General features: G+C 47.7%; 1 protein-coding gene across 1 annotated transcript in view; it reads left to right on the forward strand.

The window, feature by feature from the left end:
* Positions 1–26484, forward strand: part of LOC309819929 (obscurin-like) — a gene marked incomplete at its 3' end in the record, with an annotated part of 72473 nt that overhangs the window by 30172 nt on the left and 15817 nt on the right. Inside the window, exons 9-14 of the mRNA XM_082650364.1 lie at positions 2904–3179; positions 7038–7313; positions 10930–11205; positions 15026–15301; positions 19152–19427; positions 23267–23542. Coding sequence (XP_082506490.1) covers positions 2904–3179; positions 7038–7313; positions 10930–11205; positions 15026–15301; positions 19152–19427; positions 23267–23542 — 1656 coding nt within the window. The remainder of the gene's footprint in view (positions 1–2903; positions 3180–7037; positions 7314–10929; positions 11206–15025; positions 15302–19151; positions 19428–23266; positions 23543–26484) is intronic.

Genomic DNA, 26484 nt, shown 5'->3' on the forward strand with positions numbered 1-26484 from the left:
CGCTGCAGACAAACCAGCTAATTGCACACAAAAAAGTGAAAGTTTGAAAGTTTGTCTGTGAGATAGCGAACCAGACAAGGAAGCCAACTGTTACTACTTTTAACCAACATTGTACAACAGAGATAGGAGGAAAAGAAAGTAAAAGACCTAAACGTGTGAAGAAACAAAAGTTGAATTCATGGATAATATGATTAATCCAAAGGATAAATTATGAGACTTAATAAGATAGTTGAGAATGATTACCATGTAAAAAAATCAATATGAAGAAAACACTTCTACGGCTACATAGTAGCAACAAACATCTGGAAAATGAAATTTTTAAAAGAGTTACAATAGCATCAAAAGAATCATTTTCTAATTCAAAATCTAACAAAGGGTGGTGAGAGGCTCTGTGTGTGTGGGGGAATTATTAAAAATGTTTTGAGGGACAGTTAAGAAGTTCTAAATAGTTGGGTAGAAATCCAGGTAAGAATAAAAAATGTTCAATACCAATTAAAATCCAAACAAATGTTTGTTTAGTGGGGATTTTGTAAATTCAGAAGTAAATTGCTAAGACCATGTACAGTCAATACACTATTGAAGAAGAGCAAAAAGTGAGTTATTTACTATACCAATATCAAGATTGTTATAAAGCTATAGTAATGAATACAATAGTGTCTCATTGCAAGGATAGATACACAGACCAAGGGACCAGAGTAGTGATCTCCGACACAAATCTGCACGTGAATGGATGCCCACATTCCCCTGCTCCTTTCTTTTTAAAAAAATGTGGAATCATGCAAGGAGTAGAGACAACATGGTTTTAATAAATGACACTTAAACCATTTAACCATATAGAAAAACGATTAGGCCAGTAATTCATATCCCCCATGGTCAACTCATGTTGGGTTAAACACCACAGAATAGAAGGGAAAATCATAAAACTCTTAGATGATAACAGATGGTTTTAATTACCTCAGACTAAAGAATGATTTCTTTCTTTTTTAAAATAAATAATTAAGAAAAATTTTATTTATTATTTTTGTCTTCGTTGCTCCATGCGGGCTTTCTCTAGTTGCGGCGAGATGGGGCTACTCTTCACCGTGGTGTGCGGGCTTCTCACTGCGGTGGCTTCTCTTGTTGTTTAGCATGGGCTCTAGGTGTGAAGGCTTCAGTAGTTGTGACTCGCAGGCTCTGTAGTTGTGGCTCACGGGCTCTAGAGCGCAGGCTCAGCAGTTGTGGTGCACGGGCTTAGTTGCTCTGCGGCATGTGGGGTCTTCCCGGACCAGGGCTCGAACCTGTGTCCCCTGCATTAGCCGGTGGATTCTTAACCACTATACCACCAAGGAAGTCCCAAAGAATGACTTCGTAAAATACAAGTGCACTAACCATAATGAAAAAAATTTGACATATTTGACTACCTTAAAACTAAATATGTGTTGATAGATTCATCAGAAGATAGCATGAAGTACTGAAAAGGCAAACCACACAGATGTGGAAGACATTTAGAACACACACACTTGTCAGTGCCTAGCATTCGTATGTATAAAAATGTCCTTAAAGTGAACATACAAATGGCAGACAGTGCTATTGAAAATAGGGCAAAAACGTTGAGCAGTGACACCACAGAAGAGCAAACACTGATGACCAAAAACATCAGAAATGGGTCTTTATTTTGAATCATCACAAAAAATGCAAAAGAGTGCCACAGGAGGTACATTTCACTCCCACCAGACTGCTGACAATGAGAGTAGGTGAGGGTAGCACTTCAGCAAACCTCATTCACTGCAGATGAGAACATGCCCTGCACTTTCCTGTGGGAAAAGACTCTGGCCTCATCTGGGAGGGATGAGGAATGCACCCATAATGACCCCACAGTTTCTGTCCTAGAAGAAATGTGCAAAGAGGAAGTTTATCATAGTATCCCCATCAGATGCTTGTACCAAGTAACAATATGAAACACTTAAATTGTACTAGCAATTCCCACAACACAGAAAAATGATTTGTGGTGGGGTAGAAACCCAGTGTAAAGGTAAAAACAAAAAACCCCACCGATGATACCGTGGTTTCTTTAAAGACTTAGGTAAGGAAACATTTCTAAATAGAACACAAATGCTCCAAACTCAAAGCGCTGAAATGGACATCGGTGACACTCTTGAAGGGAATAACTTTGATTCATTGGAGGACCCGATCACATAGTGAAAATGGGAGTCCCACAGTTGGGAATAACCTTGAAAGCTAGCAATCTGTCCTTCTCTAGTATTTCAATGCATAAAGAGTGCCTAGAGATGGAGAGAAGAGAGAGTCTACTATTGGTGAGTAGGCAAAAATATGAATTAGGTCCCCAGGAAGAACAAAAGAGTAATGGGGACCCCGGTCGTTCGGGGAAAGGCGCTCAGCTTCTTTATTCCTCCGACAATGGAAAAGAAAGCCACGGGGAGGTGACAGCACTCCCCAGAGATTGCCACAAGTTGACCGTACTAAGTGTAGGCCAGGGCACCGAGCCTCACTGATTTCCATGGACTGCAGGTGCAAAGTTCCCTGCTTAGGCGTATGGAGAAGACTGTGGCCCCATCTGGGAAGGTTTGGGAACACTTGCGTGTGACCCCGCAGAAGCCATGAGCAGGGGAGAAGTCTCCTCAAAAAGCGCACCTTCCCCAACCCCCCCACCCCCCGGACCAGCTCACGTGGACCCGGGGGAGAATGCGTCCCTTGTGTTACTTGTCGCTAAGAAAGGCAGGGGCACTTCTGAGGGGCACGCAGCTGGTGAAGAGCCTGGAGAAGTCTCCAGCTTGGCCCCCGCCCCACCTCCGCACCCCTCGCGCCCGCCTGTCCCACGGCTCCCCACTCAGGTCTCTTTTGCCCAGGGCTGCTTTCCTGACTGAGATGGTGTCCTTGACCCATGTATCCCTCCCTGTCCCCAGAGCCCAAGGATGTGTTTGCCAAGGAGCAGCCGGCACGCGGTGAAGTGCAGGCCGTGGCGGGGTCCAGTGCCACGCTGAGCTGCGAGGTGGCCCAGGCCCAGACGGAGGTGACGTGGTACAAGGATGGAAAGAAGCTGAGTTCGAGCTCGAAAGTGCGTGTGGAGGCCATGGGCCGAGGGCGGCGGCTGGTGGTGCAGCAGGCGGGCAAGGCAGACGCCGGGGAGTACAGCTGCGAGGCCGGGGGCCAGAGGGTCTCCTTCCACCTGGATGTCACAGGTCAGTCCTGGAGGAGGATACTAAGCTAGCCTATTTGGAGGTGATGAGGGGACGGTCTTGCGGCCTCCCCAGACGGGTGTTCACTCGCCTGTAGCCTCCCAGTCTTCCACGTCCCACATTTATAGCTATTTTTGCCCAGGGGAGGATGGATGGAGAGTGTGGGCGTGGAAGGAAGAGGGGCCATTTGTGTCCACCTGTCTCCATGCAGTAAGGCCCAGTCATGGTGTCATAGCACGTGCCCAGAGCCTTCCTGTTGTTCCTGGTATCAGGACCCTGGCTCTCCCTAATGCTTGGGGTCTGAGGTAGGCCTGGGGATATGTGACTTTCCTCCCATGGTACGTCTTTCCTGACACCTACCGCATGCCTCATGCCAGGTCTTGGCTTGCCAGATGGGGTTTCAATTTCATTGATCGCAGATTAGTGGAGATGTTGGCCACCCAGTCCTGCTTGGAATTATCTTAGGAGTGAACTGTGGATGGTCAGATTTGAGGATACTGCGATGCCCTTCCTTCAATTTCCTGGATAGGGAAGCTCCGGTTGCCTGTAGGTAGCAGAAGATAGGCCAAGTTTGTTGTCATGATCTTGCAAAGGGAGGAAGAAAGGAGGATTGGAATAGAGTCCCCTGTGCTATTTAGGGTGATCGTCTTAAATGCAGTAGGATTTTGCCTTTGTCTTCAAACAGTTTGGATGCTGCGGGTCAGTATTCCCAATGGTGTTATATTGATGAATTTAGGAACGGAAAGGAAAACGTCGCTACTGACCCATCGGTCTGCTTTGCTAATGAGGAGTTAGTGTACTAGCAGACTCTGACTGGCAAAGCAGTCTTTATTTCGTTGCATTTTCCTAAAGGTTAGTGTCGCTGCCTCGTGGCTGGAACATAGGGCAGTCTATGAAATCAGGTTACTCGTCTTCTGTGAAGAGAGCCTTCATGCTGAGTAGGGGTGGGCTGCCATTCCACATTGACTCCTAGGTGCCAACCCGTAACTGTTTGAGACCGTGCGACCATACGATTATTTATGGGTGTGTATAGATATCCCAGATCCGAGAAGGCATTTCTGTAAAATGTGGCATTCGGAGAGTATTAGAGAGTGTTCTAAGATAAAAGCTTTGAAAAGTTGTGAAGTTTGACTAAATCCTGGACAACTGTTTGAAAACTGACACAAGAAGATGTAGAAAACTCAAAGAGTTGTATGACTTGTCAATCAGTAGGACCAATAATGAAAAATCTTCCCAAGAACTACCTGGTACTTCTCTGGTACAGTCTACAAACTATCCTGGAAAACTGTTATTCCATGCTTGTGGAGATGGTCTTAGAGATAGAAAAAGGAGATGCACTCCATAAATCTCTTTAAATTCAGAACATGACATCGACGCATACCAGAATCACTGAAGAAAGGCAGGAAGGATGAATGAAATTCCAGACATATGTATTACAAATATCACAGCCAAAATCATAAATGAATTGTTAGCAAAAGGAATTCAGCCATGCCTCCACAGGGTGGAGTCAGTGATGAGAGTCCTAGTCCAGGATTGCACGTTGTGTTGAAGGTTGGCAAAGTTAATATACATAAAGCATGGAATTAAGAGTTTGAATGCAAAAGGATGTGGTCCTCTGAACGAGTAGAGAATCAAATGGTTGATGAAATTTGATCATCCCAAATCCAGGCAAAAAATGTGAGAAAACTGAGCACCAGTTCCTGTCATATAATTCTTAAAATACTGTACAAAAGTGTTTTGGGGCCGCCCTGGTAGCCCAGTGGTTGAGAGTCCGCCTGTCGATGCAGGGGACACGGGTTCGTGCCCCGGTCCGGGAAGATCCCACATGCCGCTGGAGTGGCTGGGCCCGTGAGCCATGGCCGCTGAGCCTGTGCGCCATGGCCGCTGAGCCTGTGCGTCCGGAGCCTATGATCCGCAACGGGAGAGGCCACAACAGTGAGAGGCCCGTGTACCGCAAAAAAAAAAAAAAAAAGGGCTCTTTTTTTAACGTTATAATAAAATTCCTCCAACAACAACAACAGCAACAACAAGACCAGCATCCCACTTAACGTGTCCCTGCCAATCTTTGATGTGAGGGAGAACACACGTGGGCCTCTGTAGTCACTGAGCGGATTCAGGAAGAGCATAAAATCACTGGCAAAGGGTTTAGAAAAACTCAAGGTAGAATTTGCTGATGATGTGATTATCAACTCAGTCAATCCGATGGATCAATTATTAGGCTGTGTACGATTGTTGAGTAAGATTAGGGTGTAAGAGAATGAACATGCAGAAGACATTTCCACAGGTAAGTCCTGGTGAGAAACGCTGGGCAAGTGAAACTTTTGTGAAAGAGTTAAAATGGCACAATTGTATCATGTTCCTAATTCCAGATCTGATAAAAGGTGCTACCAGACTATGTGGGGAAATTAGTACACATTCTTGAGAGAGAGTCAGAGGTTTCCATCGATGCAACGTAATCTGAGGAGAAAAATCAGAGATGTTGATTAACAATGAAAATCGAAGCAAATTTGTGTTTTGGGTGGTCGGATGGTAGAATAGCAGGCAGATTCCAAAGACAAGGGACAGCCAATGTGCTATTTGCTTGCAGAAGCGCGGTAGGAGCCCTTCCTGGGAGCCATTGTCAAGAATGATCGTGAGGCTATATAGTTTTCAAGATAAGGGGATCCCAGTGCGGCAATATTTACCACATCAGAGGAACGTAGTAGTGAGGTCAGAAATAGCTCTTTGCAGCAGTATTTTCCTGCACTACCACGGACAAATCCCCCCTCCGTCTGTCTCCCAGCCCCCTCCCCGCCGTGACAATTTTATCTGTTGCTGTGCTGTGCGTTGGAGGAGTCGAGGAGGGATGTTGTCTTCATAAATAGTGGTTGGACCACTTACCCATAGGGAAAACTTAAACTGTACTGACAATTCACAGCACACACAAAAGTACACTCGTGGTGGGTTAGAAACCTCAGTGTTAAAAGGTACAAACCAAAAGACAGTCCGGTGATACCGTGGTTTCCTTAAGACCGAAGGTAAAGGAAGATTTCTTAAATGGAACACAGATGCTCCAAAATGAAAGCGTGCAATGGACATAGGTGACACTATTGAAGGGAAAAACTTTGTTTCATCGGAGGACTCGATCACACAGTGAAAATGCGAGTCCCACAGCTGGGAATAACCTTGAAGGCTAGCAATCTATCCTTCTCTAGTATTTCAATGCATAAAGAGTGCCTAGAGATGAATGGAGAGAAGAGAGGGCCTACTATTGGTGAGTGGGCAAAAATTTGAATAGTTGCACCACGAAGAACAAAAGAGTAATGGGGACCCCAGTGTACGCAGAAAGGTGCTCAGCTTCTTTATTCCTCAGACAGTGGAAAAGAAAGCCACGGGGAGGTGCCAGCACTCCCCAGAGATTGCCACAAGTTGACCGTACTAAGTGTAGGCCAGGGCACCAAGCCTCAGTGATTTCCATGGACTGCAGGTGCAAAGTTCCCTGCTTAGGAATTTGGAGAAGACTGTGGCCCCATCTGGGAAGGTTTGGGAACACTTGCGTGAGACCCGCAGATGCTATGAGCAGGGGAGAAATCTCTTCAAAAATCTTACCCTCCCCCCACCCTCCCACGCCCCGGACCAGCTCACGCGGACCCAGGGGAGAATGCATCTCTTGTTTTACTTGTCGCTGAGAAAGGCAGGGGCACTTCTGCAGGGCACACGGCTGGTGCAGAGCCAGGAGAAGTCTCCAGCTTGGCCCCTGCCCCACCTCCGCACCCCTCACACCCGCATGGCACACGGCTCCCCACTCAGGCCTCTTTTGCCCAGGGCTGCATTCGTGACTGAGATGGTGTCTTTGACCCGTGTATCCCTCCCTGTCCCCAGAGCCCAAGGTGGTGTTTGCCAAGGAGCAGCCAGCACGCAGTGAAGTGCAGGCTGTGGCGGGGGCCAGTGCCACGCTGAGCTGCGAGGTGGCCCAGGCCCAGACGGAGGTGACGTGGTACAAGGATGGAAAGAAGCTGAGTTCGAGCTCGAAAGTGCGTGTTGAGGCCACGGGCCGAGGGCGGCGGCTGGTGGTGCAGCAGGCGGGCAAGGCAGACGCCGGGGAGTACAGCTGCGAGGCCGGGGGCCAGAGGGTCTCCTTCCACCTGGATGTCACAGGTCAGTCCTGGAGGAGGATACTAAGCTAGCCTATTTGGAGGTGATGAGGGGACGGTCTTGCGGCCTCCCCAGATGGGTATTCACTCGCCTGTAGCCTCCCAGTCTTCCACGTCCCACATTTATAGCTATTTTTGCCCAGGGGAGGATGGATGGAGAGTGTGGGCGTGGAAGGAAGAGGGGCCATTTGTGTCCACCTGTCTCCATGCGGTAAGGCCCACAGTGTCTTAGCACCTGCCCAGAGCCTTCCTGTTGTTTCTGGTATCAGGACCTTGGCTCTTCCTGATGCGTGGGGTCTGAGGTAGGCCTGGGGATATGTGACTTTCCTCCCATGGTACTTCTTTCCTGACACCAACAACATGGCTCATGCCGGATCTTGGGTTGCCAGATGGGGTTTCAATTTCATTGATCACAGATTAGCAGAGATGTTGGCCACCCAGTCCCGCTTGGAATTATTTTAGAAGTGAACTTTGGATGGTCAGATTTGAGGTTTCTGCAACGCCCTTCCTTCAATTTCCTGAATAGGGAAGCTCTGGTTGCCTGTAGGTAGCAGAAGATAGGCAAATTTTATTGTCACGATCTTGCAAAGGGAGGAAGAAAGGAGGATTGGAATAGAGTCACCTGTGCTATTTAGGGTGATCGTCTTAAATGCAGTAGGATTTTGCCTTTGTCTTCAAACAGTTTGGATGCTGCGGGTCAGTATTCCCAATGGTGTTATATTGATGAATTTAGGAACGGAAAGGAAAACGTCGCTACTGCCCCATCGGTCTGCTTTGCTAATGAGGAGTTAGTGTACTAGCAGCAGACTCTGACTGGCAAAGCAGTCTTTATTTCGTTGCATTTTCCTAAAGGTTAGTGAGTGTCTCTGCCTCGTGGCTGGAACATAGGGCAGTCTATGAAATCAGGTTACTCGTCTTCTGTGAAGAGAGCCTTCATGCTGAGTAGGGGTGGGCTGCCATTGCACATTGACTCCTAGGTGCCAACCCGTAACTGTTTGAGACCGTGACACCACAGGATGATTTATGGGTGTGTATAGATATCCCAGATGCCACCAGGCATTCCTGTAAAATGTGGCATTCGGAGAATATTAGAGAGTGCTCTAAGATAAAACCTTTGAAAAGTTGTGAAGTTTGACTAAATCCTGGACAACTGTATGAAAACTGACACAAGAAGATGTAGAAAACTCAAAGAGTTGTATGATTTGTCAATCAGTAGGACCAATAATGAAAAATCTTCCCAAGAACTACCTGGTACCTCTCTGGTACAGTCTACAAACTATCCTGGAAAACTGTTATTCCATGCTTGTGGAGATGGTCTTAGAGATAGAAAAAGGAGATGCACTCCATAAGTCTGTTTAAATTCAGAACATAACATCGACACATACCAGAATCACTGAAGAAAGGCAGGAAGGATGAATGAAATTCCAGACGTATGTATTGCGAATATCACAGCCAAAATCATAAATGAAATGTTAGCAAAAGGAATTCAGCCATGCGTTCACGGGATGGAGTCAGTGATGAGAGTTGTAGTCCAGGATTGCATGTTGTGTTGAAGGTTGGCAAAGTTAATAGATATAAAGCTTAGCATTACGAGATTGAATGCAAAAGGATGTGGTCCTCTGAACGAGTAGAGAATCAAATGGTTGATGAAATTTGATCGTCCGAAATCCAGGCAAAAAGTGTGAGGAAACTGAGCACCAGTTCTTGCCATATAATTCTTAGCATATTGTACTAATGTGTTCTTTCTGTAACGTTATAATAAAATTCCTCCAACAACAACAACAGCAACAACAAGACTAGCATCCCACTTAACATGTCCCTGGAAATCTTTGATGTGAGGGAGAACACACATGGGCCTCTGTAGCCACTGAGTGGATTCAGGAGGAGCATAAAATCACTGGCAACGGGTTTAGAAAAACCCAAGATAGAATTTGCTGATGATGTGATTATCAACTCAGACAATCCGATGGATCAATTATTAGGCTGTCTACGATTGTTGAGTAAGATTAGGGTGTAAGAGAATGAACGTGCAGAAGACATTTCCACAGCTAAGTCCTGGTGAGAAACGCTGGGCAAGTGAAACTTTTGTGAAAGAGTTAAAATGGCACAATTGTATCATGTTCCTAATTCCAGATCTGATAAAAGGTGCTAGGAGACTATGTGGAGAAATTAGTACACATTCTTGAGAGAGAGTCAGAGGTTTCCATCGATGCAACGTAATCTGAGGAGAAAACTCAGAGATGTTGATTAACAATGAAAATCGAAGCAAATTTGTGTTTTGGGTGGTCGGATGGTAGAATAGCAGGCAGATTCCAAAGGCAAGGTACTGCCAATGTGCTATTTGCTTGCAGAAGCGCGGTAGGAGCCCTTCCTGGGAGCCGTTGTCAAGAATGATCATGAGGCTATATAGTTTTCAAGATAAGGGGATCCCAGTGCGGCGATATTTACCGCATCAGAGGAACGTAGTAGTGAGGTCAGAAGTAGCTCTTTGCAGCAGTGGTTTCCTGCACTACCACGGACAAATCCCCCCTCCGTCTGTCTCCCAGCCCCCTCCCCGCCGTCACAATGTTATCTGTTGCTGTACTGTGCGTTCGAGAAGTCGAGGAGGGATGTTGTCTTCATAAATAGTGGTTGGACCACTTACCCACAGGGAAAAATTAAACTGTACTGACAATTCACAGCACACACAGAAGTACACTCGTGGTGGGTTAGAAACCTCAGTGTGAAAAGGTACAAACCAAAAGACAGTCCGGTGATACCGTGGGTTCCTTAAGACCGAAGGTAAAGGAAGATTTCTTAAATGGAACACAAATGCTCCAAACTCAAACAGCTGAAAAGGACATAGGTGACACTATTGAAGGGAAAAACTTTGATTCATCGGAGGACTCGATCACACAGTGAAAATGTGAGTCCCACAGCTGGGAATAACCTTGAAGGCTAGCAATCTGTCCTTCTCTAGTATTTCAATGCATAAAGAGTGCCTAGAGATGGAAAGAAGAGAGAGCCTACTGTTGGTGAGTGGGCAAAAATATGAATAGCTGCACCAGGAAGAACAAAAGAGTAATGGGGACCCCAGTCATACAGGGAAAGGTGCTCAGCTTCTTTATTCCTCAGACAGTGGAAAAGAAAGCCACGGGGAGGTGCCAGCACTCCCCAGAGATTGCCACAAGGTGACCATAGTAAGTATAGGGCAGGGCACCGAGCCTCAGTGATTTCCATGGACTGCAGGTGCAAAGTTCCCTGCTTAGGCGTATGGAGAAGACTGGGCCCCATCTGGGAAGATTTGGGAACACTTGCATGTGACCTCGCAGAAGCCATGAGCAAGGGAGAAGTCTCTTCTAAAGCGCACAGTCCCCAGACCCCCCCAACCCCCGGACCAGCTCACGCGGACGCGGGGGAAATTCATCATTTGTGTTACTTGTTGCTGAGAAAGGCAGGGTGAATTCTGCGGGGCACACGGCTGGTGCAGAGCCAGGAGAAGTCTCCAGCTTGGCCCCCGCCCCACCTCTGCACCCCTCGCACCTGCATGGCACACGGCTCCCCACTCAGGTCTCCTTTGCCCGGGTTGCCTTCCTGACTGAGATGATGTTTTTGACCCATGTATCCCTCCCTGTCCCCAGAGCCCAAGGTGGTGTTTGCCAAGGAGCAGCCAGCACTCAGTGAAGTGCAGGCCGTGGCGGGGTCCAGTGCCATGCTGAGCTGCGAGGTGGCCCAGGCCCAGACGGAGGTGACGTGGTACAAGGATGGAAAGAAGCTGAGTTCGAGCTCGAAAGTGCGTGTGGAGGCCACGGGCCGAGGGCGGCGGCTGGTGGTGCAGCAGGCGGGCAAGGTAGACGCCGGGGAGTATAGCTGCGAGGCCGGGGGCCAGAGGGTCTCCTTCCACCTGGATGTCACAGGTCAGTCCTGGAGGAGGATACTGAGCTAGCCTATATGGACGTGATGAGGGGACGGTCTTGCGGCCTCCACAGACGGGTGTTCACTCGCCTGTCGCCTCCCAGTCTTCCACGTCCCACATTTATAGCCATTTTTGCCCCGGAGGAGTATGGATGGAGAGTGTGGGCGTGGAAGGAAGAGGGGCCATTTGTGTCCACCTGTTTCCATGCAATAAGGCTCAGTCACAGTGTTTTAGCACCTGCCCAGAGTCTTCCTTTTGTACCTGGTATCGGGACCCTGGCTGTCCCTGATGCGTAGGGTCTGAGGTAGGCCTGGGGATATGTGACTTTCCTCCCATGGTACTTCTTTCCTGACACCTACCACATGGCTCTTGCCGGGTCTCGAGTTGCCAGATGGGGTTTCAATTTCATTGATCGCAGATTAGTGGAGATGTTGGCCACCAAGTCCCGCTTGGAATTATTTTAGAAGTGAACTTTGGATGATCAGATTTGAGGTTTCTAGGATGCCCTTCCTTCAATTTCCTGGATAGGGAAGCTCCGGTTGCGTGTAGGTAGCAGAAGATAGGCAAAGTTTGTTGTCACGATCTTGTAAAGGGAGAAAGAAAGGAGGATTGGAATAGAGTCCCCTGTGCTGCTTAGGGTGATCTTCTTAAATGCAGTAGGATTTTGCCTTTTCTTCAAACAGTTTGGATGCTGCGGGTCAGTTTTCCCCGGGGCGTTATATTGATGAATTTAGGAACAGAAAGGAAAACGTTGCTACTGCCCCATCGGTCTGCTTTGCTAATGAGGAGTTAGTGTACTAGCAGCAGACTCTGACTGGCAAAGCAGTCTTTATTTCGTTGCATTTTCCTAAAGGTTAGTGAGTGTCGCTGCCTCGTGGCTGGAACATAGGGCAGTCTATGAAATCAGGTTACTCGTCTTCTGTGAAGAGAGCCTTCATGCTGAGTAGGGGTGGGCTGCCATTGCACATTGACTCCTAGGTGCCAACCCGTAACTGTTTGAGACCGTGCGACCATATGATTATTTATGGGTGTGTATAGATATCCCAGATCCGAGAAGGCATTTCTGTAAAATGTGGCATTCGGAGAGTATTAGAGAGTGTTCTAAGATAAAAGCTTTGAAAAGTTGTGAAGTTTGACTAAATCCTGGACAACTGTTTGAAAACTGACACAAGAAGATGTAGAAAACTCAAAGAGTTGTATGACTTGTCAATCAGTAGGACCAATAATGAAAAATCTACCCAAGAACTACCTGGTACTTCTCTGGTACAGTCTACAAACTATCCTGGAAAACTGTTATTCCATGCTTGTGGAGATGGTCTTAGAGATAGAAAAAGGGGACGCACTCCATGAGTCTCTTTAAATTCAGAACATAACATCGACGCATACCAGAATCGCTGAAGAAAGGCAGGAAGGATGAATGAAATTCCAGACGTATGTATTGCGAATATCACAGCCAAAATCATAAATGAATTGTTAGCAAAAGGAATTCAGCCATGCATCCACAGGGTGGAGTCAGTGATGAGAGTCCTAGTCCAGGATTGCACGTTGTGTTGAAGGTTGACAAAGTTAATATATATAAAGCATGGAATTAAGAGATTGAATGCAAAAGGATGTGGTCCTCTGAACGAGTAGAGAATCAAATGGTTGATGAAATTTGATCATCCCAAATCCAGGCAAAAAATGTGAGAAAACTGAGCACCAGTTCCTGTCATATAATTCTTAAAATACTGTACAAAAGTGTTTTTGGGCCGCCCTGGTAGCCCAGTGTTTGAGAGTCCGCCTGTCGATGCAGAGGACACGGGTTCGTGCCCCGGTCCGGGAAGATCCCACATGCCGCGGAGCGGCTGGGCCCATGAGCCATGGCTGCTGAGCCTGCGCATCCGGATCCTGTGATCCGCAACGGGATAGGCCACAACAGTGAGAGGCCCGTGTACCGCAAAAAAAAAAGGGCTCTTTTTTTAACGTTATAATAAAATTCCTCCAACAACAACAACAGCAACAACAAGACCAGCATCCCACTTAACGTGTCCCTGCCAATCTTTGATGTGAGGGAGAACACACGTGGGCCTCTGTAGTCACTGAGCGGATTCAGGAGGAGCATAAAATCACTGGCAACGGGTTTAGAAAAACCCAAGGTAGAATTTGCTGATGATGTGATTATCAACTCAGACAATCCGATGGATCAATTATTAGGCTGTGTACGATTGTTGAGTAAGATTAGGGTGTAAGAGAATGAACATGCAGAAGACATTTCCACAGGTAAGTCCTGGTGAGAAACGCTGGGCAAGTGAAACTTTTGTGAAAGAGTTAAAATGGCACAATTGTATCATGTTCCTAATTCCAGGTCTGATAAAAGGTGCTAGGAGACTATGTGGAGAAATTAGTACACATTCTTGAGAGAGAGTCAGAGGTTTCCATCGATGCAACGTAATCTGAGGAGAAAACTCAGAGAGGTTGATTAACAATGAAAATCGAAGCAAATTTGTGTTTTGGGTGGTCGGATGGTAGAATAGCAGGCAGATTCCAAAGACAAGGTACAGCCAATGTGCTATTTGCTTGCAGAAGCGCGGTAGGAGCCCTTCCTGGGAGCCGTTGTCAAGAATGATCATGAGGCTATATAGTTTTCAAGATAAGGGGATCCCAGTGCGGCGATATTTACCGCATCAGAGGAACGTAGTAGTGAGGTCAGAAGTAGCTCTTTGCAGCAGTGGTTTCCTGCACTACCACGGACAAATCCCCCCTCCGTCTGTCTCCCAGCCCCCTCCCTGCCGTGACAATTTTATCTGTTGCTGTACTGTGCGTTCGAGAAGTCGAGGAGGGATGTTGTCTTCATAAATAGTGGTTGGACCACTTACCCACAGGGAAAAATTAAACTGTACTGTCAATTCACAGCACACACAGAAGTACACTCGTGGTGGGTTAGAAACCTCAGTGTGAAAAGGTACAAACCAAAAGACAGTCCGGTGATACCGTGGTTTCTTTAAAGACGGAAGGTAAGGGAAGATTTCTTAAATGGAACACAAATGCTCCAAACTCAAAGGGCTGAAATGGACATAGGTGACACTATTGAAGGGAAAAACTTTGATTCATCGGAGGACTCGATCACACAGTAAAAATGCGAGTCCCACAGCTGGGAATAACCTTGAAGGCTAGCAATCTGTCCTTCTCTAGTATTTCAATGCATAGAGATGGAAAGAAGAGAGAGCCTACTGTTGGTGAGTGGGCAAAAATTTGAATAGTTGCACCAGGAAGAACAAAAGAGTAATGGGGACCCCAGTCATACAGGGAAAGGTGCTCAGCTTCTTTATTCCTCAGACAGTGGAAAAGAAAGCCACGGGGAGGTGCCAGCACTCCCCAGAGATTGCCACAGGTTGACTGTACTAAGTGTAGGCCAGGGCACCGAGCCTCAGTGATTTCCATGGACTGCAGGTGCAACGTTCCTTGCTTAGACCTATGGAGAAGACTGTGGCCCCATCTGGGAAGGTTTGGGAACACTTGCGTGTGACCCCGCAGAAGCCATGAGCAGGGGAGAAGTCTCTTCTAAAGCGACCCTCCCCCGACCCCTCCAACCCACGGACCAACTCATGCGGACACGGGGGAAATTCATCTCTTGTGTTAATTGTCACTGAGAAAGGCAGGGGGACTTCTGCGGGGCACACGGCTGGTGCAGAGCCTGGAGAAGTCTCCAGCTTGGCCCCCACCCGCCTCCGCAACCCTCGCACCCGCCTGGCCCACAGCTCCCCACTCAGGTCTCTTTTGCCCAGGGCTGCTTTCCTGACTGAGATGGTGTCCTTGACCCATGTATTCCTCCCTGTCCCCAGAGCCCAAGGAGGTGTTTGCCAAGGAGCAGCCGGCACGCAGTGAAGTGCAGGCCGTGGCGGGGTCCAGTGCCACGCTGAGCTGCGAGGTGGCCCAGGCCCAGACGGAGGTGACGTGGTACAAGGATGGAAAGAAGCTGAGTTCGAGCTCGAAAGTGCGTGTGGAGGCCACGGGCCGAGGGCGGCGGCTGGTGGTGCAGCAGGCGGGCAAGGCAGACGCCGGGGAGTACAGCTGCGAGGCCGGGGGCCAGAGGGTCTCCTTCCACCTGGATGTCACAGGTCAGTCCTGGAGGAGGATACTAAGCTAGCCTATTTGGAGGTGATGAGGGGACGGTCTTGCGGCCTCCCCAGACGGGTGTTCACTCGCCTGTAGCCTCCCAGTCTTCCACGTCCCACATTTATAGCTATTTTTGCCCAGGGGAGGATGGATGGAGAGTGTGGGCGTGGAAGGAAGAGGGGCCATTTGTGTCCACCTGTCTCCATGCGGTAAGGCCCACAGTGTCTTAGCACCTGCCCAGAGCCTTCCTGTTGTTTCTGGTATCAGGACCTTGGCTCTTCCTGATGCGTGGGGTCTGAGGTAGGCCTGGGGATATGTGACTTTCCTCCCATGGTACTTCTTTCCTGACACCAACAACATGGCTCATGCCGGATCTTGGGTTGCCAGATGGGGTTTCAATTTCATTGATCACAGATTAGCAGAGATGTTGGCCACCCAGTCCCGCTTGGAATTATTTTAGAAGTGAACTTTGGATGGTCAGATTTGAGGTTTCTGCAACACCCTTCCTTCAATTTCCTGAATAGGGAAGCTCTGGTTGCCTGTAGGTAGCAGAAGATAGGCAAATTTTATTGTCACGATCTTGCAAAGGGAGGAAGAAAGGAGGATTGGAATAGAGTCACCTGTGCTATTTAGGGTGATCGTCTTAAATGCAGTAGGATTTTGCCTTTGTCTTCAAACAGTTTGGATGCTGCGGGTCAGTATTCCCAATGGTGTTATATTGATGAATTTAGGAACGGAAAGGAAAACGTCGCTACTGCCCCATCGGTCTGCTTTGCTAATGAGGAGTTAGTGTACTAGCAGACTCTGACTGGCAAAGCAGTCTTTATTTCGTTGCATTTTCCTAAAGGTTAGTGTCGCTGCCTCGTGGCTGGAACATAGGGCAGTCTATGAAATCAGGTTACTCGTCTTCTGTGAAGAGAGCCTTCATGCTGAGTAGGGGTGGGCTGCCATTCCACATTGACTGCTAGGTGTCAACTCGTAACTGTTTGAGACCGTGTGACCATATGATTATTTATGGGTGTGTATAGATATCCCGGATCCGAGAAGGCATTTCTGTAAAATGTGGCATTCGGAGAGTATTAGAGAGTGTTCTAAGATAAAAGCTTTGAAAAGTTGTCAAGTTTGACTAAATCCTGGACAACTGTATGAAAACTGACACAAGAAGATGTAGAAAACTCAAAGAGTTGTATGACTTGTCAGTCAGTAGGACCAATAATGAAAAATCTTCCCAAGAACTACCTGGTACTTCTCTGGTACAGTCTACAAACTATCCTGGAAAACTGTTATTCCATGCTTGTGGAGATGGTCTTAGAGATAGAAAAAGGAGACGCACTCCATGAGTCTCTTTAAATTCAGAACATAACATGGACACATACCAGAGTCACTGAAGAAAGGCAGGAAGGATGAATGAAATTCCAGACATATGTATTACAAATATCACAGCCAAAATCATAAATGAATTGTTAGCAAAAGGAATTCAGCCATGCCTCCACAGGGTGGAGTCAGTGATGAGAGTCCTAGTCCAAGATTGCACGTTGTGTTGAAGGTTGGCAAAGTTAATATACATAAAGCATGGAATTAAGAGTTTGAATGCAAAAGGATGTGGTCCTCTGAACGAGTAGAGAATCAAATGGTTGATGAAATTTGATCATCCCAAATCCAGGCAAAAAATGTGAGAAAACTGAGCACCAGTTCCTGTCATATAATTCTTAAAATACTGTACAAAAGTGTTTTGGGGCCGCCCTGGTAGCCCAGTGGTTGAGAGTCCGCCTGTCGATGCAGGGGACACGGGTTCGTGCCCCGGTCCGGGAAGATCCCACATGCCACTGGAGTGGCTGGGCCCGTGAGCCATGGCCGCTGAGCCTGTGCGCCATGGCCGCTGAGCCTGTGCGTCCGGAGCCTATGATCCGCAACGGGAGAGGCCACAACAGTGAGAGGCCCGTGTACCGCAAAAAAAAAAAAAAAAAGGGCTCTTTTTTTAACGTTATAATAAAATTCCTCCAACAACAACAACAGCAACAACAAGACCAGCATCCCACTTAACGTGTCCCTGCCAATCTTTGATGTGAGGGAGAACACACGTGGGCCTCTGTAGTCACTGAGCGGATTTAGGAAGAGCATAAAATCACTGGCAAAGGGTTTAGAAAAACTCAAGGTAGAATTTGCTGATGATGTGATTATCAACTCAGTCTGATGGATCAATTATTAGGCTGTGTACGATTGTTGAGTAAGATTAGGGTGTAAGAGAATGAACATGCAGAAGACATTTCCACAGGTAAGTCCTGGTGAGAAACGCTGGGCAAGTGAAACTTTTGTGAAAGAGTTAAAATGGCACAATTGTATCATGTTCCTAATTCCAGATCTGATAAAAGGTGCTACCAGACTATGTGGGGAAATTAGTACACATTCTTGAGAGAGAGTCAGAGGTTTCCATCGATGCAACGTAATCTGAGGAGAAAACTCAGAGATGTTGATTAACAATGAAAATCGAAGCAAATTTGTGTTTTGGGTGGTCGGATGGTAGAATAGCAGGCAGATTCCAAAGACAAGGGACAGCCAATGTGCTATTTGCTTGCAGAAACGCGGTAGGAGCCCTTCCTGGGAGCCATTGTCAAGAATGATCATGAGGCTATATAGTTTTCAAGATAAGGGGATCCCAGTGCGGAGATATTTACCGCATCAGAGGAACGTAGTAGTGAGGTCAGAAATAGCTCTTTGCAGCAGTATTTTCCTGCACTACCACGGACAAATCCCCCCTCCGTCTGTCTCCCAGCCCCCTCCCCGCCGTGACAATTTTATCTGTTGCTGTGCTGTGCGTTGGAGGAGTCGAGGAGGGATGTTGTCTTCGTAAATAGTGGTTGGACCACTTACCCATAGGGAAAACTTAAACTGTACTGACAATTCCCAGCACACAGAAAAGTACACTCGTGGTGGGTTAGAAACCTCAGTGTGAAAAGGTACAAACCAAAAGACAGTCCGGTGATACCGTGGTTTCCTTAAGACCGAAGGTAAAGGAAGATTTCTTAAATGGAACACAGATGCTCCAAAATGAAAGCGTGCAATGGACATAGGTGACACTATTGAAGGGAAAAACTTTGTTTCATCGGAGGACTCGATCACACAGTGAAAATGCGAGTCCCACAGCTGGGAATAACCTTGAAGGCTAGCAATCTATCCTTCTCTAGTATTTCAATGCATAAAGAGTGCCTAGAGATGAATGGAGAGAAGAGAGGGCCTACTATTGGTGAGTGGGCAAAAATTTGAATAGTTGCACCACGAAGAACAAAAGAGTAATGGGGACCCCAGTGTACGCGGAAAGGTGCTCAGCTTCTTTATTCCTCAGACAGTGGAAAAGAAAGCCACGGGGAGGTGCCAGCACTCCCCAGAGATTGCCACAAGTTGACCGTACTAAGTGTAGGCCAGGGCACCAAGCCTCAGTGATTTCCATGGACTGCAGGTGCAAATTTCCCTGCTTAGGCATTTTGAGAAGACTGTGGCCCCATCTGGGAAGGTTTGGGAACACTTGCGTGAGACCCGCAGATGCTATGAGCAGGGGAGAAATCTCTTCAAAAATCTTACCATCCCCCCACCCTCCCACGCCCCGGACCAGCTCACGCGGACCCAGGGGAGAATGCATCTCTTGTTTTACTTGTCGCTGAGAAAGGCAGGGGCACTTCTGCAGGGCACACGGCTGGTGCAGAGCCAGGAGAAGTCTCCAGCTTGGCCCCCGCCCCACCTCCGCACCCCTCACACCCGCATGGCACACGGCTCCCCACTCAGGTCTCTTTTGCCCAGGACTGCTTTCCTGACTGAGATGGTGTCTTTGACCCGTGTATCCCTCCCTGTCCCCAGAGCCCAAGGTGGTGTTTGCCAAGGAGCAGCCAGCACGCAGTGAAATGCAGGCCGTGGCGGGGGCCAGTGCCACGCTGAGCTGCGAGGTGGCCCAGGCCCAGACGGAGGTGACGTGGTACAAGGATGGAAAGAAGCTGAGTTCGAGCTCGAAAGTGCGTGTTGAGGCCACGGGCCGAAGGCGGCGGCTGGTGGTGCAGCAGGCGGGCAAGGCAGACGCCGGGGAGTACAGCTGCGAGGCCGGGGGCCAGAGGGTCTCCTTCCACCTGGATGTCACAGGTCAGTCCTGGAGGAGGATACTAAGCTAGCCTATTTGGAGGTGATGAGGGGACGGTCTTGCGGCCTCCCCAGATGGGTATTCACTCGCCTGTAGCCTCCCAGTCTTCCACGTCCCACATTTATAGCTATTTTTGCCCAGGGGAGGATGGATGGAGAGTGTGGGCGTGGAAGGAAGAGGGGCCATTTGTGTCCACCTGTCTCCATGCGGTAAGGCCCACAGTGTCTTAGCACCTGCCCAGAGCCTTCCTGTTGTTTCTGGTATCAGGACCTTGGCTCTTCCTGATGCGTGGGGTCTGAGGTAGGCCTGGGGATATGTGACTTTCCTCCCATGGTACTTCTTTCCTGACACCAACAACATGGCTCATGCCGGATCTTGGGTTGCCAGATGGGGTTTCAATTTCATTGATCACAGATTAGCAGAGATGTTGGCCACCCAGTCCCGCTTGGAATTATTTTAGAAGTGAACTTTGGATGGTCAGATTTGAGGTTTCTGCAACACCCTTCCTTCAATTTCCTGAATAGGGAAGCTCTGGTTGCCTGTAGGTAGCAGAAGATAGGCAAATTTTATTGTCACGATCTTGCAAAGGGAGGAAGAAAGGAGGATTGGAATAGAGTCACCTGTGCTATTTAGGGTGATCGTCTTAAATGCAGTAGGATTTTGCCTTTGTCTTCAAACAGTTTGGATGCTGCGGGTCAGTATTCCCAATGGTGTTATATTGATGAATTTAGGAACGGAAAGGAAAACGTCACTACTGCCCCATCGGTCTGCTTTGCTAATGAGGAGTTAGTGTACTAGCAGCAGACTCTGACTGGCAAAGCAGTCTTTATTTCGTTGCATTTTCCTAAAGGTCAGTGAGTGTCGCTGCCTCGTGGATGGAACATAGGGCAGTCTATGAAATCAGGTTACTCGTCTCCTGTGAAGAGAGCCTTCATGCTGAGTAGGGGTGGGCTGCCATTCCACATTGACTCCTAGGTGCCAACGGGTAACTGTTTGAGACCGTGCGACCATACGATTATTTATGGGTGTGTATAGATATCCCAGATCCGAGAAGGCATTTCTGTAAAATGTGGCATTCAGAGAGTATTAGAGAGTGTTCTAAGATAAAAGCTTTGAAAAGTTGTGAAGTTTGACTAAATCCTGGACAACTGTTTGAAAACTGACACAAGAAGATGTAGAAAACTCAAAGAGTTGTATGACTTGTCAATCAGTAGGACCAATAATGAAAAATCTACCCAAGAACTACCTGGTACTTCTCTGGTACAGTCTACAAACTATCCTGGAAAACTGTTATTCCATGCTTGTGGAGATGGTCTTAGAGATAGAAAAAGGAGATGCACTCCATGAGTCTCTTTAAATTCAGAACATAACATCGACGCATACCAGAGTCACTGAAGAAAGGCAGGAAGGATGAATACAATTCCAGACGTATGTATTGCAAATATCACAGCCAAAATCATAAATGAATTGTTAGCAATAGGAATTCAGCCATGCGTCCACGGGGTGGAGTCAGTGATGAGAGTTGTAGTCCAGGATTGCACGTTGTGTTGAAGGTTGGCAAAGTTAATATACATAAAGCATGGAATTAAGAGTTTGAATGCAAAAGGATGTGGTCCTCTGAACGAGTAGAGAATCAAATGGTTGATGAAATTTGATCGTCCGAAACCCAGGCAAAAAGTGTGAGGAAACTGAGCACCAGTTCTTGCCATATAATTCTTAAAATACTGTACAAAAGTGTTTTTGGGCCACTCTGGTAGCTCAGTGTTTGATAGTCTGCCTGTCGATGCAGGGGACACGGGTTCGTGCCCCTGTCCGGGAAGATCCCACATGCCGTGGAGCGGCTGGGCCCGTGAGCCATGGCCGCTGAGCCTGCGCGTCCGGAGCCTGTGATCCGCAATGGGATAGGCCACAACAGTGAGAGGCCCGTGTACCGCAAAAAAAAAAAATAATAAGGGCTCTTTTTTTAACGTTATAATAAAATTCCTCCAACTACAACAACAGCAACAACAAGACCAGCATCCCACTTAACGTGTCCCTGGAAATCTTTGATGTGAGGGAGAACACACGTGGGCCTCTGTAGTCACTGAGCGGATTCAGGAGGAGCATAAAATCACTGGCAAAGGGTTTAGAAAAACTCAAGGTAGAATTTGCTGATCATGTGATTATCAACTCAGACAATCCGATGGATCAATTATTAGGCTGTGTACGATTGTTGAGTAAGATTAGGGTGTAAGAGAATGAACATGCAGAAGACATTTCCACAGGTAAGTCCTGGTGAGAAACGCTGGGCAAGTGAAACTTTTGTGAAACAGTTAAACTGGCACAATTGTATCATGTTCCTAATTCCAGGTCTGATAAAAGGTGCTATGAGACTATGTGGGGAAATTAGTACACATTCTTGAGAGAGAGTCAGAGGTTTCCATCGACGGAGAGTAATCCGAGGAGAAAAATCAAAGATGTTGATTAACAATGAAAATCGAAGCAAATTTGTGTTTTGGGTGGTCAGATGGTAGAATAGCAGGCAGATTCCAAAGGCAAGGGACAGCCAACATGCTATTTGCTTGAAGAAGCACTGTGGGAGCTCTTCCTGGGAGCCGTTGTCAAGAATGATCGTGAGGCTATATAGTTTTCAAGATAAGGGGATCCCAGTGTGGCGATATTTACCGCATCAGAGGAACGTAGTAGTGAGGTCAGAAATAGCTCTTTGCAGCAGTGGTTTCCTGCACTACCACGGACAAATCCCCCCTCCGTCTGTCTCCCAGCCCCCTCCCCGCCGTCACAATTTTATCTGTTGCTGTGCTGTGCGTTGGAGGAGTCGAGGAGGGATGTTGTCTTCATAAATAGTGGTTGGACCACTTACCCATAGGGAAAACTTAAACTGTACTGACAATTCCCAGCACACAGAAAAGTACACTCGTGGTGGGTTAGAAACCTCAGTGTGAAAAGGTACAAACCAAAAGACAGTCCGGTGATACCGTGGTTTCCTTAAGACCGAAGGTAAAGGAAGATTTCTTAAATGGAACACAGATGCTCCAAAATGAAAGCGTGCAATGGACATAGGTGACACTATTGAAGGGAAAAACTTTGTTTCATCGGAGGACTCGATCACACAGTGAAAATGCGAGTCCCACAGCTGGGAATAACCTTAAAGGCTAGCAATCTATCCTTCTCTAGTATTTCAATGCATAAAGAGTGCCTAGAGATGAATGGAGAGAAGAGAGGGCCTACTATTGGTGAGTGGGCAAAAATTTGAATAGTTGCACCACGAAGAACAAAAGAGTAATGGGGACCCCAGTGTACGCAGAAAGGTGCTCAGCTTCTTTATTCCTCAGACAGTGGAAAAGAAAGCCACGGGGAGATGCCAGCACTCCCCAGAGATTGCCACAAGTTGACCGTACTAAGTGTAGGCCAGGGCACCAAGCCTCAGTGATTTCCATGGACTGCAGGTGCAACGTTCCTTGCTTAGACCTATGGAGAAGACTGTGGCCCCACCTGGGAAGGTTTGGGAACACTTGCGTGAGACCCGCAGATGCTATGAGCAGGGGAGAAATCTCTTCAAAAATCTTACCCTCCCCCCACCCTCCCACGCCCCGGACCAGCTCACGCGGACCCAGGGGAGAATGCATCTCTTGTTTTACTTGTCGCTGAGAAAGGCAGGGGCACTTCTGCAGGGCACACGGCTGGTGCAGAGCCAGGAGAAGTCTCCAGCTTGGCCCCCGCCCCACCTCCGCACCCCTCACACCCGCATGGCACACGGCTCCCCACTCAGGTCTCTTTTGCCCAGGACTGCTTTCCTGACTGAGATGGTGTCTTTGACCCGTGTATCCCTCCCTGTCCCCAGAGCCCAAGGTGGTGTTTGCCAAGGAGCAGCCAGCACGCAGTGAAATGCAGGCCGTGGCGGGGGCCAGTGCCACGCTGAGCTGCGAGGTGGCCCAGGCCCAGACGGAGGTGACGTGGTACAAGGATGGAAAGAAGCTGAGTTCGAGCTCGAAAGTGCGTGTTGAGGCCACGGGCCGAAGGCGGCGGCTGGTGGTGCAGCAGGCGGGCAAGGCAGACGCCGGGGAGTACAGCTGCGAGGCCGGGGGCCAGAGGGTCTCCTTCCACCTGGATGTCACAGGTCAGTCCTGGAGGAGGATACTAAGCTAGCCTATTTGGAGGTGATGAGGGGACGGTCTTGCGGCCTCCCCAGATGGGTATTCACTCGCCTGTAGCCTCCCAGTCTTCCACGTCCCACATTTATAGCTATTTTTGCCCAGGGGAGGATGGATGGAGAGTGTGGGCGTGGAAGGAAGAGGGGCCATTTGTGTCCACCTGTCTCCATGCGGTAAGGCCCACAGTGTCTTAGCACCTGCCCAGAGCCTTCCTGTTGTTTCTGGTATCAGGACCTTGGCTCTTCCTGATGCGTGGGGTCTGAGGTAGGCCTGGGGATATGTGACTTTCCTCCCATGGTACTTCTTTCCTGACACCAACAACATGGCTCATGCCGGATCTTGGGTTGCCAGATGGGGTTTCAATTTCATTGATCACAGATTAGCAGAGATGTTGGCCACCCAGTCCCGCTTGGAATTATTTTAGAAGTGAACTTTGGATGGTCAGATTTGAGGTTTCTGCAACACCCTTCCTTCAATTTCCTGAATAGGGAAGCTCTGGTTGCCTGTAGGTAGCAGAAGATAGGCAAATTTTATTGTCACGATCTTGCAAAGGGAGGAAGAAAGGAGGATTGGAATAGAGTCACCTGTGCTATTTAGGGTGATCGTCTTAAATGCAGTAGGATTTTGCCTTTGTCTTCAAACAGTTTGGATGCTGCGGGTCAGTATTCCCAATGGTGTTATATTGATGAATTTAGGAACGGAAAGGAAAACGTCACTACTGCCCCATCGGTCTGCTTTGCTAATGAGGAGTTAGTGTACTAGCAGCAGACTCTGACTGGCAAAGCAGTCTTTATTTCGTTGCATTTTCCTAAAGGTCAGTGAGTGTCGCTGCCTCGTGGATGGAACATAGGGCAGTCTATGAAATCAGGTTACTCGTCTCCTGTGAAGAGAGCCTTCATGCTGAGTAGGGGTGGGCTGCCATTCCACATTGACTCCTAGGTGCCAACGGGTAACTGTTTGAGACCGTGCGACCATACGATTATTTATGGGTGTGTATAGATATCCCAGATCCGAGAAGGCATTTCTGTAAAATGTGGCATTCAGAGAGTATTAGAGAGTGTTCTAAGATAAAAGCTTTGAAAAGTTGTGAAGTTTGACTAAATCCTGGACAACTGTTTGAAAACTGACACAAGAAGATGTAGAAAACTCAAAGAGTTGTATGACTTGTCAATCAGTAGGACCAATAATGAAAAATCTACCCAAGAACTACCTGGTACTTCTCTGGTACAGTCTACAAACTATCCTGGAAAACTGTTATTCCATGCTTGTGGAGATGGTCTTAGAGATAGAAAAAGGAGATGCACTCCATGAGTCTCTTTAAATTCAGAACATAACATCGACGCATACCAGAGTCACTGAAGAAAGGCAGGAAGGATGAATACAATTCCAGACGTATGTATTGCAAATATCACAGCCAAAATCATAAATGAATTGTTAGCAATAGGAATTCAGCCATGCGTCCACGGGGTGGAGTCAGTGATGAGAGTTGTAGTCCAGGATTGCACGTTGTGTTGAAGGTTGGCAAAGTTAATATACATAAAGCATGGAATTAAGAGTTTGAATGCAAAAGGATGTGGTCCTCTGAACGAGTAGAGAATCAAATGGTTGATGAAATTTGATCGTCCGAAACCCAGGCAAAAAGTGTGAGGAAACTGAGCACCAGTTCTTGCCATATAATTCTTAAAATACTGTACAAAAGTGTTTTTGGGCCACTCTGGTAGCTCAGTGTTTGATAGTCTGCCTGTCGATGCAGGGGACACGGGTTCGTGCCCCTGTCCGGGAAGATCCCACATGCCGTGGAGCGGCTGGGCCCGTGAGCCATGGCCGCTGAGCCTGCGCGTCCGGAGCCTGTGATCCGCAATGGGATAGGCCACAACAGTGAGAGGCCCGTGTACCGCAAAAAAAAAAAATAATAAGGGCTCTTTTTTTAACGTTATAATAAAATTCCTCCAACTACAACAACAGCAACAACAAGACCAGCATCCCACTTAACGTGTCCCTGGAAATCTTTGATGTGAGGGAGAACACACGTGGGCCTCTGTAGTCACTGAGCGGATTCAGGAGGAGCATAAAATCACTGGCAAAGGGTTTAGAAAAACTCAAGGTAGAATTTGCTGATCATGTGATTATCAACTCAGACAATCCGATGGATCAATTATTAGGCTGTGTACGATTGTTGAGTAAGATTAGGGTGTAAGAGAATGAACATGCAGAAGACATTTCCACAGGTAAGTCCTGGTGAGAAACGCTGGGCAAGTGAAACTTTTGTGAAACAGTTAAACTGGCACAATTGTATCATGTTCCTAATTCCAGGTCTGATAAAAGGTGCTATGAGACTATGTGGGGAAATTAGTACACATTCTTGAGAGAGAGTCAGAGGTTTCCATCGACGGAGAGTAATCCGAGGAGAAAAATCAAAGATGTTGATTAACAATGAAAATCGAAGCAAATTTGTGTTTTGGGTGGTCAGATGGTAGAATAGCAGGCAGATTCCAAAGGCAAGGTACAGCCAACATGCTATTTGCTTGAAGAAGCACTGTGGGAGCTCTTCCTGGGAGCCGTTGTCAAGAATGATCGTGAGGCTATATAGTTTTCAAGATAAGGGGATCCCAGTGTGGCGATATTTACCGCATCAGAGGAACGTAGTAGTGAGGTCAGAAATAGCTCTTTGCAGCAGTGGTTTCCTGCACTACCACGGACAAATCCCCCCTCCGTCTGTCTCCCAGCCCCCTCCCCGCCGTCACAATTTTATCTGTTGCTGTGCTGTGCGTTGGAGGAGTCGAGGAGGGATGTTGTCTTCATAAATAGTGGTTGGACCACTTACCCATAGGGAAAACTTAAACTGTACTGACAATTCCCAGCACACAGAAAAGTACACTCGTGGTGGGTTAGAAACCTCAGTGTGAAA

Source organism: Grampus griseus, assembly GCF_964374135.1.
Source record: "Grampus griseus genome assembly, chromosome: 3".
NCBI classification, from domain to species: Eukaryota; Metazoa; Chordata; class Mammalia; order Artiodactyla; family Delphinidae; genus Grampus; species Grampus griseus.